Source organism: Chrysemys picta, chromosome 2 (genome assembly GCF_011386835.1).
Source record: "Chrysemys picta bellii isolate R12L10 chromosome 2, ASM1138683v2, whole genome shotgun sequence".
Classification (NCBI taxonomy): domain Eukaryota; kingdom Metazoa; phylum Chordata; order Testudines; family Emydidae; genus Chrysemys; species Chrysemys picta.
In genome coordinates this window covers 149,085,826-149,103,103 of record NC_088792.1, presented here as the reverse complement: position 1 = coordinate 149,103,103, position 17,278 = coordinate 149,085,826, and the positions used below count along the sequence as shown (strand labels likewise).

Below are 17,278 nucleotides of genomic sequence, written 5' to 3'. Positions count from 1 at the left end.
CGGGTAACAGTGCCCGGCACGGCCCCACGGAACCTCACAGGTGCCGCGTTTCCCGTCCAGGGTGTTCACGCTCTCCTCTGCCACAGCTCCTCTCCGTTACACCGGCGTCAAACCAGGAGAACCCTAGTGATGTGAACGGGTTACACCGGTGTCACTCCGGACTAAGAAAGGAGTCTGAGAGGAGTGGCGGGCGGGCTGAAGGGAGTGGCGCGCGGGCCGGGCCGGCTGAGGGGAGAGCGGCGCGCGGCAGAGTAGCCGCGCACCCCGGACCAACTACAACTCCCAGGGGTCCGAGCTGCGCGGGGCGGGTCCAGCCCTTAACTGACTGCGCTCTTCTCCTATCGGCCGCGCCTCCCGGCTTCCCATGCCCAATCGGCGGGCGGGGCGGGGCGCCAGGCCGGCGAGGGGAGCGAGTTGCTGCCTCTCAGCCCGGACACTCCGGAGTCTCGCATGGGGCGGGTGGCGGCGGCGTGGGGGCCGGGCGGGCGCTGAGGCCGCGGCGCTGCGGGCGATGGGTAAGAAACAGCCCTGCCGGGTCTTGGCCGGGCAGCGTGTCCCGGCGGGGGGTGTAAGTTGGGGGGCCGGGCTGGCGGGGGGTGAGTCGGGGGGGCAGGCTGGCAGGGGGTGTAAGTTGGGGGGCCGGGCTGGCGGGGTGTAAGTTGGGGGGGCAGGCTGGCAGGGGGTGTAAGTTGGGGGGGCAGGCTGGCAGGGGGTGTAAGTTGGGGGGCCGGGCTGGCGGGGGGTAAGTCGGGGGGCAGGCTGGCGGGGGGTGAGTCGGGGGGGGCGGGGGCGCGCTGGCGGGGGGTGTAAGTCGGGGGGGCCGGGGGCGCGCTGGCGGGGGGTGTAAGTTGGGGGGCAGGCTGGCGGGGGGTGTAAGTCGGGGGGGCCGGGGGCGCGCTCGCGGGGGGTGTGAGTTAGGGGGCGGGCTGGCGGGGGGGGCTTCGCCCCAAGAGCCGCGAGCGGTTCGGGGTTGGGGCGGGAGCCGGCTTCCGACCCCGGTGATGGTAAATCCTGCAGCGCGCCCCCGATCCCCTGCCCGGCAGCGGGGTCTGGGCTCGGCGAGAACCGGGGCTCGCCGGCAGCCGCCCAGCCCTGTTCACACGGCCGGAGACGGGCCCCAGTCGTCTTAGGCGGCAGGTTCTTCAGGAGGGGAGGGGGGGAGGGAGGTTTTTTTCTTTCTTCTTCTCCTTCTCTCAAAAGTTTCTGGCTGCAGGGGGCTTCCCAGTCACTTTTTATCTCGAAATACACTTTTCTTTCTAGTTGGTAAATTTCAGCGCTGCGTCGGGTTCTGGCATCCCACTTCCTGTTGTGGTTTGTGATCTTTAGCTGGGCTCAGCTAATTTGTTGTGACAGCTGTCAGCAACAGCGTCTTTCTTCTCTCTCTCTCTTTGGTTCCCAGAAGAATCTGCCTGTTTTTCCCCTTCCCCGTCACGGCCTCCAAAGGGTTAAGCGGAGGTATTGTACAGTGTGTACGCAGAATTCGGGTTCCATTGTACTCTGTCATTTCCCGAAAGCGGCTCACGCTTGTACTTTGAAGATGCTAACGGCCCCTCCTTCCGAGCCAAGAAATGCTTTGACCTTTTCAAGAACACTTTTTTTTTTTTTCCAACCAGTACGGCCGTGTAGAGGAATGAAGCGAAGCTATTCCCATTTGCCCCTCACCGGAGCACATACACGCACACATACCTTGGTAGTTAGTGTGAACAAGATAAATGTTCAGGAGTGGGCGTGTGTGTGACTCTGGAAATTGCAGATTGCTGCTGTGAAATACAAACATCCACTGTCACTGTTGGCAAAGGCAGAACCAAAAATCCAAAATACCAGAGGACTCTGCTGTTCCGGATTAGATTGGAGTCGTCTTTCCTTGGGGATTTAGTTAACGCACTCTCCCTTTCTCTATGCACTGGAATATGTATGAGGTTGAGCACCCCCTGCTGCCCCCTTGGGTAGGGTTTAGATGAGCTCATGGGTCATTGCCATCTCTAATTTCTGTGATTCCCTGAAGTTTGGGAATGGATTTGCTGCACTTTCTGCCTTGCTGACATTGGTGCCCTGCTGGTTTCTCGCTCTCACTCTTGTTTGTACTGAGTCTTTGATTTGTTAGCAAGGTTGGGTTGCTTTTGGTTTAAGGTTTCTTTTTGTAGCAGGGTAATCTCATGGCTGAAGCACAGGGGTCGGAGCCTGGAGAACTGGCTTCTATTCCTTGCTCTGCCATTGTGCGACCTTGGCGAGTCCCTCCCTTCCCCATTCCATGCCTCAGTTTCCCCACCTGTAAAATGTTGGTTATGATACTGCCCCATCACATGTGATGCTGTGGTGTCGACATTAATCCACTAATGATGGAAAGATAAAGCACTGATTTTGAGCAGCATGTCCAGCTCTCCTCTGTGACTGGTGAGAGAACAGTGCTGGCAGAGGAAGGGACACCACCATAAACTGTGTGAGCCCCCAACCATGCAGAAGGGCAGCCCCAAAACAGGCACTTTGCCATCCCAATAAAACTGCCAAGCAGGGTCCTGCGCAGCTGCCTTGCAAATAAACAGGTGCTTTTCAGTGTTGCAACCCAGATAAGACTCATCCCAACTGGCATGAAACAAAGAACAGTATAATACTGGATCCTCAGGATAGGAAATGGGGTGGGGGGGGGGAGGAACAACTGCTGGGATCTGCATAGGAAGAATGAAGCAGGAGCAGCAGGACTCTGCAGAGCAGAGGGGCAGATTCCTACATGTGGCGTGAGCCAACTTGTGCTCTCACTCCTCCATATGCAACCCCCCTGATGTCTCCAATGTCAGCGGGGGCAGGGGTCTGCCCTGTTTATATAAGGAGAGGAGGGCACAGCTTGTCAACAAGCCATGATCCATCCAGTGTAACTGTTAGGAGAACTCCCTAATTAATGGTGTTCGGCTTGCTTTGTAATTAATAAAAACACCTGCACTTGACTCCTTTGTTTATTGGGAGTTGTGCTCTTGCGTCAGTGAGGGGTTCAGGTGTCTTTGTCCCTTCCTCTCCCTGCCTCTTCTCTGTGCCATGTTGACGAGCCCAGGCAGTTGGGGGGGGGGGGGGGGGGGCGTTGACTCTCAGCCTTCCTCCCTCCCCCATAGTGGCTCCTGCCATAAGCCGGGTAAAAGACTCAAGCTGTTCTCTGCTCTGTTTCCCAAAGTTGTCATCATGTCCAGTAATCCTCTCAGAAGCCGGGCTTGTTTTGGCTGCCGTGCGTGGTGATCTCATGCCCAGAGAACATTAAACCGGCCAGTTTTCTCTCTCCTTTGTACAGTATGTGAAAGCATTTTATGAGCTCGCTGACCCCGTGGGGCTGAGAACGACACACAGCAAACACGAACTGGAGTAGGCTGAGGGGCTGAGCCTTGGGAACAGATCAGCCCTTGTTGTTGTTTGAAAAGCTCCAGAAGGAGAGGTGGATATTTCACCAGCGTCAGAAGGAGAGACTGATGTGGCCTGGTTCTGATCCACCAGTTCTGGTTCTGATCTGCCCTCCCCTCAGCTTGGAAACGGGGTTTGTTGGAGTAGTGGGTGACCTCGGCCTGACAGATGTTGCTCGTTCGGGCTCTGGCACCAGCAGAAGTGCAGAGTAGGAGGGGTTTTTTGTTTGTTTGTTTCTCTTCCTTCCTTGTTGTGTAAATAGAATCTATATTAAGCAGTTATGCAACGTGGAATGAATCGCACAAGTGCAGAAAGGTGGGGTGGGGCCTCTGCCCTGAGTTCACAGCAGATCAAGCACCATTCCAAGCCCCTCATTTCCAGAAACATTGTGTAGTGTGGGAGTTGCTCGGCAAGGTTGCTTACTGGACCACAGCCGAAGACCAGCTATGTCCCAGGTTCTGACGGGGTGGCCTCTGTGCAGTACCCACTATGGCAATCAGGGACCCTCCTCAGGACTCGAACTTGGCACTAGGACCTTGCTCTGCCACTGTCCTGCTGTGCAATCGTAGCCAAGTCACATCTCTGCTCAGTGCCTCAGTTTCCCCTCTCTCAATTTAGATTGTAAACTCTTCAGGGCAGGTAGGTGTCTGTGTAGCACCCAGCACAGTGGGGCCCTGGTCTCAGTGTGGCATCTAGACGCTACAGTAATACACCTCTTACAGTGTCCCGGCTGTGCTTCCCTTGGCCTGGCCTTTGGGCAGGAGTTTCCCGCTGGCTCTCTGGTTGGGGGTGGGTGTACTTTTTTGTAATTGTTCAATTGTCCGTTACTTTCGGGTTGGATTAGCAGCAGCACAGACCCAAATGCTTTAGGCCGAATGGGGACAGTGCAGGGCAGTCTGCCCAGCTCTACCCCCCTACTGACTTGGAGGGGTTGGGATTCTTCTACGAGCCAGGTGGGAACTGGTGAGGACTATTTATTTAACTGCTGGGCAGTGGAGGGAGGTGGCCTCTACCCCGCTCTTGCTGTCTATGGGCGCTTGTTGAAGAACCTGAGGGGTAGCGAGTTCGACAGGGCAGGAGTGGTCAGGGGCTGCAGTAGACCTAAGGCAGGTCCCCATGTCTTGCGTTGTCTCAGGTAATGACTGGGGAAGTGGAAGGGTCTCTCCACTTGCTCGCTGGGGCTGGGGGGATTTCCCATCCCTCCTCAGCAACTGGAGGGAGAGTGAGCCACCTGCCAGAGGCAGTTAGCCGAGCGTCTGGCAGGAACGGATGTGGCTGAGGTGGGGAAGCGTTCACAGCACTGCACTGGCTCCCACAGCTCCAGGAAGCCACCCTGAAAGCGAAAGCAGTGGCCAGACGACCCACCGTCAGGAGCTGTTGACAAACACGGCATGTCTCTGAACAGGAAGCAAGGCAGATACCTGCGTCACAGAGGACTCTGTTCTTGGAAAGCCTGCCTGTCCTCAGGCCCAGTCCAGGGCAGTGGGTCCCTCTGGCATGTCCAAGGCTGAAGAGTGTCCCTCTCTGGAATTCTGACTGGGTTCAGCTGGGGCCTGGCCCCCTGTGCAGAACTGGGACCTCCCTCAAAAAGGGTGGCGTGTAGCAATGAACCATGGGCCCAAGCATGAAATCCTGAAAGACCTGACTGTTTCCCGAGTTCAGGGCTGTGCAGATCTGGGCATCCAGGTCTCCATCCATTGGAGAGGCCTGGACTGGGAAGTCTGGATCCAGCTCCAGCTCTGCGCCCTGCATTTGAGGGGCGGGAAGGTTGGATCCTGGATTACTGATGCTGGAAACTGGGGCCCTGTGGCATTTGAGGGACTGATCACATGTATTCCCTAGTACGTGCATCTGTCTGGGCTGCAAAGGAGTGCTGGTGTCTCACTCTGCAGTGTGTGTGCAGAGTATGGAGAGAACCTCCCCTTGATTTGCATGATTGTTTGGGCCTTTCACTTCTCAATGGTTTCCTCATCTTCTCCCTTGGTCACAGCACTCAGCTTTAAAGGGAAGAGGAAGAAGAAGACATCCACAATGGAGGCTGCTGGGCCGGGGCCTGTGGAAGAGGCTGATGCTGTGAAGCCTGGACCCGAGGGGAGCCAGAGCACTGTGGACCCGCTGGACCAAGTGGTGAGTGAGAAACAGCGTGAAGTTCTCTCCTTGTCTCCCATTGGAGTTTCTTGAGGCACTCTGCCTTCTCCGTGAGATGGGAATGGGGTTCTTGAACCCTCTGAGAGAGGTGGGCAAAGGATGCTGTCGAGGTGTATTTTGCTATTTGGGTACCTGTGTTCATAGCTGCACCAGTCGACAGGCCAGGGCAGCAACTGACAACAGTGCTCCAGGAACAACAGCTGAAATTCCTGTGCAGCCTAGTACGGGGGGAAATCTCTCTCCTTCCCCTTGATGGCAAACAGTTGCTAAAGACAGTTCATCGCTGTTCCAGCATACCCCGATGGGGCTGCTCTGGGTGTCTGTACTGAAAGACAGCCCTAGACTTTGGGTTGGTCTCACTCTTATTCTAGATGAAGGAAAAACAACCAATTTTAAAGTCAAGCCTCCAGGGAAGTGCCGGCGGGGTTTGTTTTATTTGTTTTCTCGTAGGTGCCCCAGTCCTGGCCTGGGACCTTGTTGGGCTGGGCGGTGTACAGCCCAGAACAGAGAGAGGGGACCTGCCCCAAAGTACATGATGAGAGCCGACAGGCAGAGACAGAGCACAAGGAAGCAATGAGACAGTGCTGTCTACCTGGGCAGGGCAGACACAGGGCAAAGGGGTAGAACGCATCAGCAGAGTGAACCGTGGGATGGATGCAAATGGCAAGTTAGTGCCAGGATTTTTTTTCCTAAAAGCAGCTAAAGGGAAAGAAAAGAGAGAGGGATGAGGGGGAGAGGGTGGGGGGCAGGTGTGGAGTGACATGGAGATGAAGGGACTATGAGGGAGACTGTGTGCATCGTCTTTATAACCTGCTGCCTCAGCTTGGCCTCAGTCGCCAGGCTCCTTAGAGATGTGGAGGCGCGATGCGGAGCCATTCCATAGAGTGGCTACGGAATTCTGCATGGGGCCTGTTTGTGTGGCCAGAGCTGACTTACACCTGCATCAGTCCCTTATTTACACCTGCAACATGCAGCAAAGGTGTGTCCCTTACAATAGAGAAGACCCAGAACTTGGTTGTCATAAATAGAAGGGGATTGTTGATTGAGGTGGCTGGATGCAGATAAGACTCAGGGGTTCTCTTGAACTTCCAGACAAATGCAACCTGTGCTGCTGAAGCAGTTGTGGAACAGACTACTGATGACGCTGCAGTCCTAGGCGTGCAAACCTGCCCGGTGCTCAGTTTGCGCACACAAATGGCTGGCGTGCACACACAGGTGTGCACCATCTGCAGCAGGGAGTCGGAAGTCAGGCTGCGACTGAGACACTGAGAGTGTTTCGGGGCAAGGCGCATTACAGGCCTCTGGGATAATCGGTGCAGTTATGGAATTGAGACCATTTCCAGGAATGGTGACAACCCAAAAGAGAAGGCAGATGCTCAGATTGTCCGTCTGCATCATGTGACACTGAGAGGGGAGCCACAGAGCCAAGGAATTAATGAGGGGGAAATGGGCGAAGGGCAGTCGGGGAAGTCATGGCCACCTTTGTCTCTCTCTGAGCATTGCTGCCCTTGCTGCATGGAGCGTGTTGCATAGTCATGTATGCTGCTGGGTGCACGTGGCCCCATGCTGCTCTGTGAAAGGCCTGCGGGAGCGCACCCAGTCCAGAGCAGGTCACTGCATGGAGCATGTGGACCATAGGAAGCGTGTCTGTTCTCTATTATGGGGGAGATGCCCCTTTAGCTCACCAGAGGCCTGTGGCTTCTCCATTGTGGAAGGTTGTGAATTCTGTTCCTTGTTGCTTGTAGACATCTGCCTGTCTACGGGGCCTGTTCCATGGCCTCCTGGCCACAGAACCTTCCATGGGACTGTCGCGTGAGACCGGTGTGTCCTCCTCATCACTTCAGTTGTCAATTTAAAGTCCTCCTAGGTTGCAGCCATGGGGTGGGTGTGAGCCGTATAGCCTCCCTGGGTCGAGCGTTGGGTTACACTGGTTCTTGGCAATCCGTTATCTCCCCAAGCACTATGGAAACTCACATATGATGCCTTGTGTCTCTGTGGGCACATCTAAAGGGCGCCTGCCACTTCCATCTTGGTGGGGAGAGAGTTGGGATGGATACAAACGAGACCTTCCCCATGGTGCTGAGAGTGAGGGGTGTAGATTGTGCGAGTCCTCAGCACTGGGTGGCTGGTGTGATTGCTAAAGATGGGACTAGAGACAAAGTGTCCCAGCAGTCCCTTGCCCTGGGCCTAGCTGCTGTGACAGCCATGGCAGGACACACCATAACACTGCTCCCATTAAATGGCACTGGATGTCTTGGGCGACCAGCAATGGCAGATCATGCCTCTCACCCTCCAGGCCACCAGTGTAGATCCAATCTAGGAAAAATTGTTCCCCTCTGAGTGTTGTTCTGGTGAAAGGAGTTTGGTGAAGTGGTTCATTCACTCAGTCTGGTTTCCAGCAGGCAGGTGGCCGCTTCACCGAAACCACTGCCACAGCCAACTTGAGCGGGCAGGCTTAGCAGAGTGGGCGAGGACCGGATGGTGTACAAAGCGTGTCTCGTGCCTTAGAGGAGAGGGCTGTCCCATCAGGGCAGGCCTGAGTGGGTGGTGGCGGTGCTGAGTGGGTTTGAGAAACTTGCCCTGTGGCAGAGGCCTTGATTGCCAGGACTCTCGCTCACGCACCAGTCCCCCGTACTGAGTTCACTGAGGTTTAAAAAAGGAAAAGGAGGCCCAGAAATAGCTCAGCAGCTAAAATAACACGTCTGTCACAAGCAGCTAAAAGAATAGAAAGAAGAAAAAGTGCTGGGAGCTGAGCAGCTGCTTTGCCCAAAAATAGCAACAAGTTTTATAACTCTGGAAAATGTAGAACAAACAAATGAGAAACATTTTTAGCCGAGAGAGAGAGAGAGAGAGAGAGAGGATGAGAGCGAGTATTTCTGCCCTTCTGTTTTCCTGGAAGCTGTTCCTCGTGTTCTCACACAGCTCCAGTGCTCTGACCAACTTGGCTGCCTTCCCAGCCGGGAGAATAATAAACTCTGGCTCTCGCTCTTTAGTTGCACAAGTCTGTTACTCTCCGGAGCTAATAAAGTGCCTCCGACCACAAAACGCCTCTCGATGGTATTTAGAGCAGTGGTACAGTGCAGCATGGCGTTCTGTGAAAACCCCACTGGTGGGAGTAGAACCCAGGAGTCCAGACTCCCAGCTCACTACTGTGAGTGTGTATCCAGCAGGCAGAGCCATGCAGATGTGTGTTGGGGGTGTCCAAGATGAGGTTGAAAAGAGGCAAGAAAATGTGAAGCTTCAGTAACTCTCTTATCATCCCTGCCATTCCGTAAGTGGCCTTGCATTGTTCCCCTCCTTGCTGAGGGACTCTGGGGGCAACTGGTCCCGGATCTTGGCACTCCAGCCTGCACAGCTGTTCTGAAGCAAACATGAGCTAGGCCGTGGGAGCTGCTGCTGCTCCTCAGCTGTGCATATCTAGGAGGGTTAAGGAATTAATATAGTCCCCCCCCCCCCCCCCCCCAACAACCACCACCACCAATGCAGTCTTCTCTGGATTCAGGAAGACTTTAGCTGGCTCTGTGTGGCAAACACATATAAGTTGGGTGACCTAGTGGCAATGGCCTGGCAGTCAGGACTCCTGGTACAATTCCTGGCTCTGATAGGGAACATGGCCCAGTGAGTAGAGTGGGAGCTGGGAGCCAGGACTCCCAGGTTCTATTCCTGGCTCTGCCATGGACTCTGTGTGAGCTGAGGCAGGTCCCCTCCCTCTCTGTCCTTTGACTTCCCCACCTCAGTTGGTGATTGCCTGGCTGTGTTTCTCCGCAGGACTCGCCAGCACTGAAGCCAGACAGCAGCTCTGAAGAGGAGCAGAAGAGGTTGGTGGAGGAGATGGGGGATGAGCAGGCATCGAGCAGGGAGAAAGAGGAGGAGCAGGCCTTCCTGGTCAATCTCTACAAGTTCATGAAGGACCGTCACACCCCCATCGAGAGGGTGCCTCATCTCGGCTTCAAGCAAAGTGCGTCCACTCACCTTGCGCGCGTCCGCTCATTTCCCCTGCCACAGCCTACTGCTCGGCTGCTCATAACCATGTCTTGGGGCCGGGGGGGAGTCCCCGAATCCTTTGCTGGTTTCCAGCACAGGTGGCACGGCAGGAGTGGGTGTAGGAGTGACATGCAAGCCACCTCTTCAGGGCCGGCCTGTGAGAGGCTGTCACATCCATGTAACAGCCAGTCATAGACTGGGGGTAGGAAGTGGGGCTACCCCAGGCCAGTGCCAGTGATTTCCCCCTCCATGACTGGCAGGCCCACGCCTGTTGGCTGAGTAACCTGCCAGCGCCACGAGCAACTAGCACCACTCGGTGGCCCAAAGGAAGCAAACTGTGGCTGCTAGTGAGATCCTCATGCAGGTGGCTCACAACAATTCAAGGGTGGCTTTTTGAGTGACCAGAACTCCCCTTCCCAGGCCCTGCATGGGTGGGGGTGTTATCTATGCTGCGCCCTGTGCGGGGGGGTGCTAATGGCAGAGAGCGAGAGGAGAAAGCCATTGTGTGTGGTGAAGCGTACTGCTCTGATCTCTGCCAGCGCCTTGGCCATGCCAGCAGGGGCCTCGGCCGGGTGGGCAGCTTCCTTGCAGCAGCACCTCTGTGCTCACTGTGACCATAACAGTCTGGTAATCTTCCTTGTGGCAGTGCCCTGCCCAAGCCACCCAGTGTCCCAGCACTGACCTCTCCCTGAAAGGTAGCACAGCAGCTGGTCTCCCAGCATGACACGGCTGTGGTGCTCCCTATACATCCTGTGTATGGAGCACTGCCCTGGCTGATGACCCAGCGTCATGTTGCTGATGGCCCATCCTGTAGTTCCCATTAAAGTCAGTGGGGGCTACTCTCACACAACCTCCAAGAGTCCCACTGACAAGGCTGCTGGTGATGAAGGGTGAGTAGTGCCTTGGCACAGGGGTCATGAAACGTTAGCCCAGTGACCTGCCCTCACTCCTTGCCTGTTCCTTGTCTTTGTCTAGTTAACCTGTGGAAGATCTACAAAGCCGTGGAGAAGCTGGGAGCGTATGAGCTGGTAAGAAGAGTGGAACTGTTATTACCGGGGCAGGGACTCCGCTGCCATCACCCTTATGCTGCCCTGTCGCAGGGTCATCTCTTTATCCAAGTGGGACACAACTTCCCCTGGAGCCTAAATCTGTTGCTATGTGCAGCAGTTGGGAGCAGGACAGGGTTTAGAGGATCATGGGGGACTGAGGCCAAGCCTGTGGCCAAACTCCTGTTCAAACAGATCTCCGCTGCAATGCTGCAGTGATGGGGCAAGGCTCCTTGGCATGGAAGAGACCTCCCAGAGTCTCTCAGCCGAGGTGGAATTGTCATTGCTTCCAGCCAGAGTCATGCCCAGAGGGCTGAAGGTGGTCCCTAGTGCACAAAGCTGTGATGGCCAATCTGTGCTGTTGGTGCAGATCTCGGCCCAAGTGACCCCACTTGGAACAAAGAGAAGGGGCTCAGAGGCTGGTGTAGACTTGCCTTTGGGCTCTTCTGCAGCAGAACTGCAAAGATGGTATTGTTGGGGTGTCCCAGCTGGTTCACGCCTCCCTGCAACAAGCAAATCCACCGTGTTAGAGGGGCAGGGGCAGGGTCATGTTGGTGAAGCTCATGGTTCAGGTCCTGAAGCAAGGGACTGCGCACACAGCTGCTGATTGGCACAGACAGTGCAGTGCAATAAGCAAAGCACAGTGCTGGACCTGAAGGCAGAGGGGTGGAAAATCCAGTCCCTGGGGACATTGGCAGCCAGAGCAAGAGAGTTTGGGGGAAAGGAAAAAGGTACCTGGCGTCTGCCTTCCTGTCACAGATACCCTGCTCAGCCCCGCAGAGCAAGAGCGGTGTGCAGAGTCCTGGAGCTGGCCCTTTAAAGGCCCCACCCTACCAAGGCTCGTGGGCATGAGAGAGTTAACCAGGCACCTGGTGATTTATCTCTCTGAGCAGAGCAGTGCTGGCATCTCCTGCTGCCTCTTCCTGTCCCTGGTGGATTTAACGGGCAGAGGGGGGAGGGGACTTTGCTGCAGAATGAACATTTTCCTTCATGTTGGCACTTTGCTTGGCTCAGCTGATTTCCTCCCCGTCGCCCCATCTGTTCCTGCAAACAGCAGCAATGCGAGTTGCTGGCGCCAGCACCTGTGCGGAGTACCATGGGGAGGGGAGGCTGCCTGGAGCCCACAAGAGGGGCTCTCCGGCTCCAGACACCAGTGGGATGGAGCATGTGGCGTTTTCAGCAAGTTGACCAAAAGCCCTGCCACCTGCAGCTGACCCACCGTGGGGTGAGGGGAATGGATCTAGTTAGCCTCATCTGTGCCCATCACTTAACTCTTTCCTGGCTCCCCAGTGCAGCCTGGTGCTCATTGCTGCGCAGGGGAAGGGTGGCTTGGGGGTCAAAGCAGGACAGCAGGAGGTCGGGCCCGCATTGGAGGTGACAGGTTGTGCCTCTGTACACCAGTGCTGTGCTGGAACTGGAAAGCCTGGGTTCTGGTCTAGCTGTGCCATGGTTGTGCTGTGCCTCGGTTTCCCCAGCTGTAAACTGTGATGGTCACAGGCTTAGGCAGGATCCCAACAGGTGGCCTGCGATCTGCGTGCTGGTTGGCCTGTTCTGTTCTCAGCCATGGCCCTGTCATGAGGCTCCATGGAGGGCTGGGTGTAGTCTCAGGTGTTAGTGCAATGAGCATCCATTAGCAAGGCCGAGAGCCTAGGCCCAAGGGTGCCAGCTCTAACGCAGAACCCGTGGTCAGCTCCTTGGGTGCTCCCCAACCCCCAGCTTTGGAAGGGAGCTGCTGTCGCTGCCCCCAGCCTTGCTCAGGCACCCCAGCTTCCTGTGCTGGCAGGGCCTCTCCTTTCTCTGCAGCAGTGGCACATCGCTGGGGTAAGGGTGCCGCCCACAGGCGCATTGTGCAAGGTGCTCCTTGATGCTGTGGACACAGCGTCCCCAGTAGGTCTCATTCTCCCCTCCTTTTGCAGGTCACAGGAAGGCGCCTCTGGAAGAACGTGTATGATGAGCTGGGGGGCAGCCCTGGAAGCACCAGCGCAGCCACCTGCACCAGGAGGCACTACGAGAGGTATGGACCCCTCCTGCCCATGCCACAGCCCTGGGGGCACAGACAGGAAGAGCAGCCAGCCCTCCCGGAGTGCCTCGCCTCAGCGAGCTACCAGTGTCACCAGGAACAGCCACTCCTGGCCACGGACGGCTGCCCTTGAGGCCTCGGTTTGAGTGTCCGCCCTGCCAGCCAGGCGGTGAGGTCTGTCCTGGCGACCGGCACTGTCTGTGGTGCTGAGCCCACACTAGCACAGCGGGAGCTTGCTCCCTCTGCAGCACATAGGGTTTGAGCAGGTTGCTGTGCCTCTCATGCAGGCAGCAGAAGCTCCTGCTCCTCGGTCACTCTTCCAGTCCTGGGTCCCAAGATCAGTGGCTTCCAGTTAACATCACCCTGCATCTGCTGCTTCTCACCTTGTGCCCGCGCTACGCGTAAACTGGGTACCCCGGCAAGTCCTGCCCCTTTGCTCTGTGCCTGAGTTTCCCCATCTGTAAAATGGGGGATGATACCACCCTTACTCTGCAGGCTGTGGCAGGGATGCACCCAGCCACGTTTGAGGTATTTTGAGATCCTCCAATGGAAGGGACCAGAGAAGAGTGGGGCACCGGGGAGGGGTTGTTTATTACAGCCCAATTGTCTGAGGACATACAGGTCCCCGAGGATGCTGGTTGCACCTGCTAGGGGGTACCAGTGCTGGAATCTGGTGCTTCCATGGGTACAGCTGTATGGGTCTAGTGCCACTGCTGTGCTCTGCCCGGGCCCAGCCAAGTCCTCTGCTGTGTGTCATGGTTAGGGTGGGGAGGGCCTGCACGTCTCAGTGGAACTGGGCTCCTCTGGGCCACAGTCCCTGATTCATGCACTTGGCCTCTCTGTCCTGCAGGCTGGTCCTCCCGTACGTGCGACACCTGAAGGGCGAGGATGACAAGCCCCTTCCCCCCGCCAAGCCCCGGAAGCAGTACAAGGTCTCCAGGGAGCCCCGTGGGGAGCAGGGCGATGATGCAGCCGAAAAGAGCAAGAGAGTCAAGAAGGAGAAAAGCGGAGACCAGGTGCAGGACTGTGCCAAGCTGGGCCAGGCCGGGACACCCCCTCCTCAGGGCCTCTCGACAGCAGCCTCCAGACCATTGCTCTTGACAGTGTTCATGCTGCAAGGAGAGATACTGGGGGCTGTGCTGGGGCAAGGGATTGGGCAGGGAGAAAAGCCTCTGAGACAAGAGAACTGCAATGGGCCAGGGGGCAGCAGGGAGGAAGAGGCTGTGGCTGGATGCCTGGGGGAAGAGAACAAAGGAGTGGGCAAGTGCGGGAGCTGGAGGGCTGGCTCCCCATGGCTTTTGGGGGGGACTCTGACAGGTGGGTGGATCTGGAACCCACACAGCTGTGATTAGACGTTCAGCTAGAATGGGGAGCTCTTACTACAGTGGCTGAGGAGGAGCGGGAGCTGCTCACCCAGGTCAGGGGTCGGCCTGGGAGTGTCCCTCTGCATTTAGCAGATGATCAGGGGCTGTGTCCCGTGCCCCCTCTCACCCTAACCTGCTCACGGGAGTGTTCTCAGCCCTTTCCCAGCGCTCATGGTCCCATCCCTTGGGTTGTAGGTTTTGCCTGAGAAGGTGAAGCCGGATGCCTCTGCCGCTCCCAAACAGGGCAGGGAGGCTGTGACGGATGGCCCTGAGCAGAGCCGACCGGGAGACCGAGCTGAGGGGCTCCCCATTTTGAACACCAAAGACTTGGCCAAGAGCCAGCCGTCTGTGAGCTGCCACAGCAACTGTAGGGCCCACGGCTGCTCCGAGGCCTACAAACGGCTCTTCTCCAGCTTCTACTTCAAAGGGAACCATGGTATCATGTCTCCCTTGGCCAAGAAGAAGCTGCTGGCTCAAGTGAGCAAGGCTGAATCCCTGCACTGTGATGAGAGACACCTGAGCCATTGCCCTGAAGGCAAGAAATCCAGGTCTGCAGGGCTCCCCTGCCCCAGCCCAGAGCTCGACTCCAACAGGCCGTCAGTCATTCATCAGAGCAAAGAGGGAAGGAGCCCTGTGTCAGAGGGGGATGATGCCAATGACCCAGCCCAAGCGTGTCACCCTCCTAACAAAGGGGAGGGGGCACCATGCCCAAAGAGATCTCTGAGCCCCAGAGGCAGCCAGATATTTCCAAGGACAGAGGATGGGAGTTCAGGGCGCCATCTCTCCCCTGCTCCTACCATCTTCACTGGCCACTTCCACGCGTATAGAAGTGAGGTTCTGAAACCTGTGAGCTGCCACCCCCTACGAGGCCCGATGGAGTATTTTCGTGGCTTCAAGGATTTCCCAGAGTCTCTCTCCATCTATCAGCAGCCAGGCAAGGACCTGCAGCCAGCCAGCCTCCCTCGGAAGAGGCAGGAGGGTACGGAGGGTTGTGTGGAGCAGCCAGAAGATCTGCGCAGCAAAGCGAGCCAGGCTCCGCCTTCCTGGAGCAGAGACAGCCAGGGACCCTCCGCCTTCTATAAAGGCGGCTCTGCAGGGAGCAGAGGCTCTCCCTACGCCAGTGTGAAAGCCTGCTGGGTCCCACCCATGGCCAGCTTTGCCAAGGCCAGTCCCCAGCTACCCAAGAATGGCGGGCTTGTCCAGCCCATCCCACAGAGCCAGGTGGGCAGCCCTGGCCTGGGCCCCGGGCCAAGGAGCAAGCGCAGTCTGGAGGAGGAGGGCTTTGTTCATGGGAAGAAGCTAAAGGCCGTCTCACCTCTCGTCAAGGGAGTGGAGCCAAAGGACAAGCGCAGCAAGTCGCCGAGCCTCCAGCCGGGCCTGGCCAAGCCACAGGCTGTGGTGCCAAGCCCCAGCTTCCCAGCGCCGCTCCCCTCCGCTGCAGGGCAGGACAGTTACAAAGGGACGATGCTGAGGTTCCCGGTGAACTTTGTCACCTCCGCGGACCATTTAAAGGGCCAGTCCTCTCCACTGATCCCTTCGCTCTCTGTCAACCCATTTGTCATCCCTGCGTTTCCAGGCCACTTATTAGCTGCCTCCACTCAATCCTCTGACCTCTGCCGGCCGCTGGCTGCCAGCCTAGTGCACTACCCTACGTCTTACGACAGCTCGCTGCGACACAGGCTATACCCTGTCACAACGTGGCACAATCAGCCAACATACGCCTCCCCCCACGGGACCACCTTCCACCGGAACAACAAGCTGTAGCCACTGGCGTGGGCACTGTCCCTTATGGGGAGAGAGGTTTTCTACTGATGGTAGTGGGTCTCAGCCAGCCATGGCGCAGGGGTAGGACACTCAGTAACACTGGAGTTGCAGCTGTGCTGCATCTCGCCTTTGGAGCTGCCCCAGTCCCGTGGCCTTGTATTGCAAAGCGGTAAGAGAATATACGGACACTCTGGACCACGTCATTTTTACTCTTGATCTTTGAGCTTTATTTGTAATTGACATCGTACACTGGGGACTTCAACACATACGTTGTGGGTTTAAAAAAAAAAAAAAAAAGGGGGGGAGCAAAATAGGTTCTGGAGATTCCTCTTAATGCCGGAGGTGACCCCATTCACCTTGTAGTTGCTCAGACAAGTAGGTTCCAAAGTGCAGCGCGAACTTGGATGTTGTTGGTCCATGCTCCTTAATAGCAGGACTGAAAATAGGAGTGTAAAGACAGGGAGAGAGGAAAAATTCAAATGAATTAACAAGTACTATTTCTAGGGTATCCCAATATGCCAGCTGAGTGTTTGGGGTGCTCTATGATCCATGTTACAGAGCACTAGTTCTTCTGATCTAAAAACGGAACAAGTTTATTTCAGTTGAGTTGCCTCCAGGACAGGAATCATGGGTTTCAATTTCCAGGGGATTGTGGGAGGGGAGTTAAAACACCCATTGGTTTTGCAGAACCCTGACATGGTTTGAGACGTTCCCAAGCTACTCCCATCCCAACATGACACTGTCTGTGGAGGTTCCTGTGGATCTCTCCAAAGGCTGCATTGGTCTGGTTGGAAGCATCTAGGTGTCTACAATAAAACTGCCCAAGATGGTGCAAAATGGGTAGAGTGTTTGGGGTCTCTGTAGTCTCTGGGACTGTGGCGGGAGGAGGAAGAGGCCCATCAGGAGTGTCCAATACTAAGCGAATAGTGTGCGCCGTGTGTATGCTTTGTGGTGATCACATTGTCACTTAACGAAGCACGTGTGATGGGGACCTGCTGACCTGGCACTATGTACAGGGCTGGTGAGGAATAGCTCTCTTGGGAACAGGCTGGCACCACCTTGAAAGAAGGTGAGCAGCAAACGGTACTGCCTGTCCTCACCTAGGGTGTAAGCGCTGGTACGACTCCACTGACTTCAGCAGGGTTAATCACACTGGTAGGACTGGAAGGAGATGTAAATTCTGACTCCTGCTCCTGTCCATTTCGATGTCAAACCTGTCCACTGACTTCAGTGGGAGCAAGTTCAAGGCCTTGAAAGGGTTAAAGATGCAGAATCTTAAAGTTGGTAGGAAACTAAGACTTTTTGCCACCTCAGCTGTGGGATCTTGGGGGTTCTGCAAGTAGTGCCGTGTTCAAAACTACTGCTCCGACTGAAATGCCTCCTGCCTGTTAGAAATGGGAATTTCTGCCTGTCCCTCTGGCCATCCTTCCCTTGTGCAGTGTTGGCGAAGGGCATATCTGGACTCTGCTTCTAACCCTTGGTTCATCTCCCTCAAACAAACCCTCTTCTCTAATTCAGTGACCCACCAGGAACTCTGGCTAGTGTCCTGTGCTGCCTAACTTCTGCCT

General features: G+C 56.2%; 1 protein-coding gene across 2 annotated transcripts; it reads left to right on the top strand.

The window, feature by feature from the left end:
- Window positions 1–358: 358 nt before the first annotated feature.
- Window positions 359–16,550, top strand: ARID5A (AT-rich interaction domain 5A). Of its 2 annotated transcripts, XM_005279231.5 has the most exons (7): window positions 359–515; window positions 5,375–5,511; window positions 9,301–9,490; window positions 10,492–10,544; window positions 12,479–12,576; window positions 13,433–13,598; window positions 14,142–16,550. In XM_005279231.5, the coding sequence occupies exons 1-7, from the start codon at window positions 365–367 to the stop codon at window positions 15,708–15,710; spliced, it is 2,364 nt and encodes a 787-aa protein (XP_005279288.2). In that variant the 5' UTR covers window positions 359–364; the 3' UTR covers window positions 15,711–16,550. The 2 variants fall into 2 exon arrangements, with proteins under 2 accessions (XP_005279288.2, XP_065440396.1); XM_065584324.1 differs by lacking the exons at window positions 12,479–12,576; window positions 13,433–13,598.
- The last annotated feature ends 728 nt before the right edge of the window (window positions 16,551–17,278 follow it).

What these genes read in the sequence shown, in the direction of transcription:
- ARID5A (XM_005279231.5), top strand. Translation starts at nt 365, where the DNA reads ATGCCCAATCGGCGGGCGGGGCGGGGCGCCAGGCCGGCGAGGGGAGCG. An exon ending in CGCGGCGCTGCGGGCGATGG is followed by an intron (nt 516 to 5,374) that starts GTAAGAAACAGC and finishes CCTTGGTCACAG; the next exon opens with CACTCAGCTTTAAAGGGAAG. An exon ending in TGGACCCGCTGGACCAAGTG is followed by an intron (nt 5,512 to 9,300) that starts GTGAGTGAGAAA and finishes GTTTCTCCGCAG; the next exon opens with GACTCGCCAGCACTGAAGCC.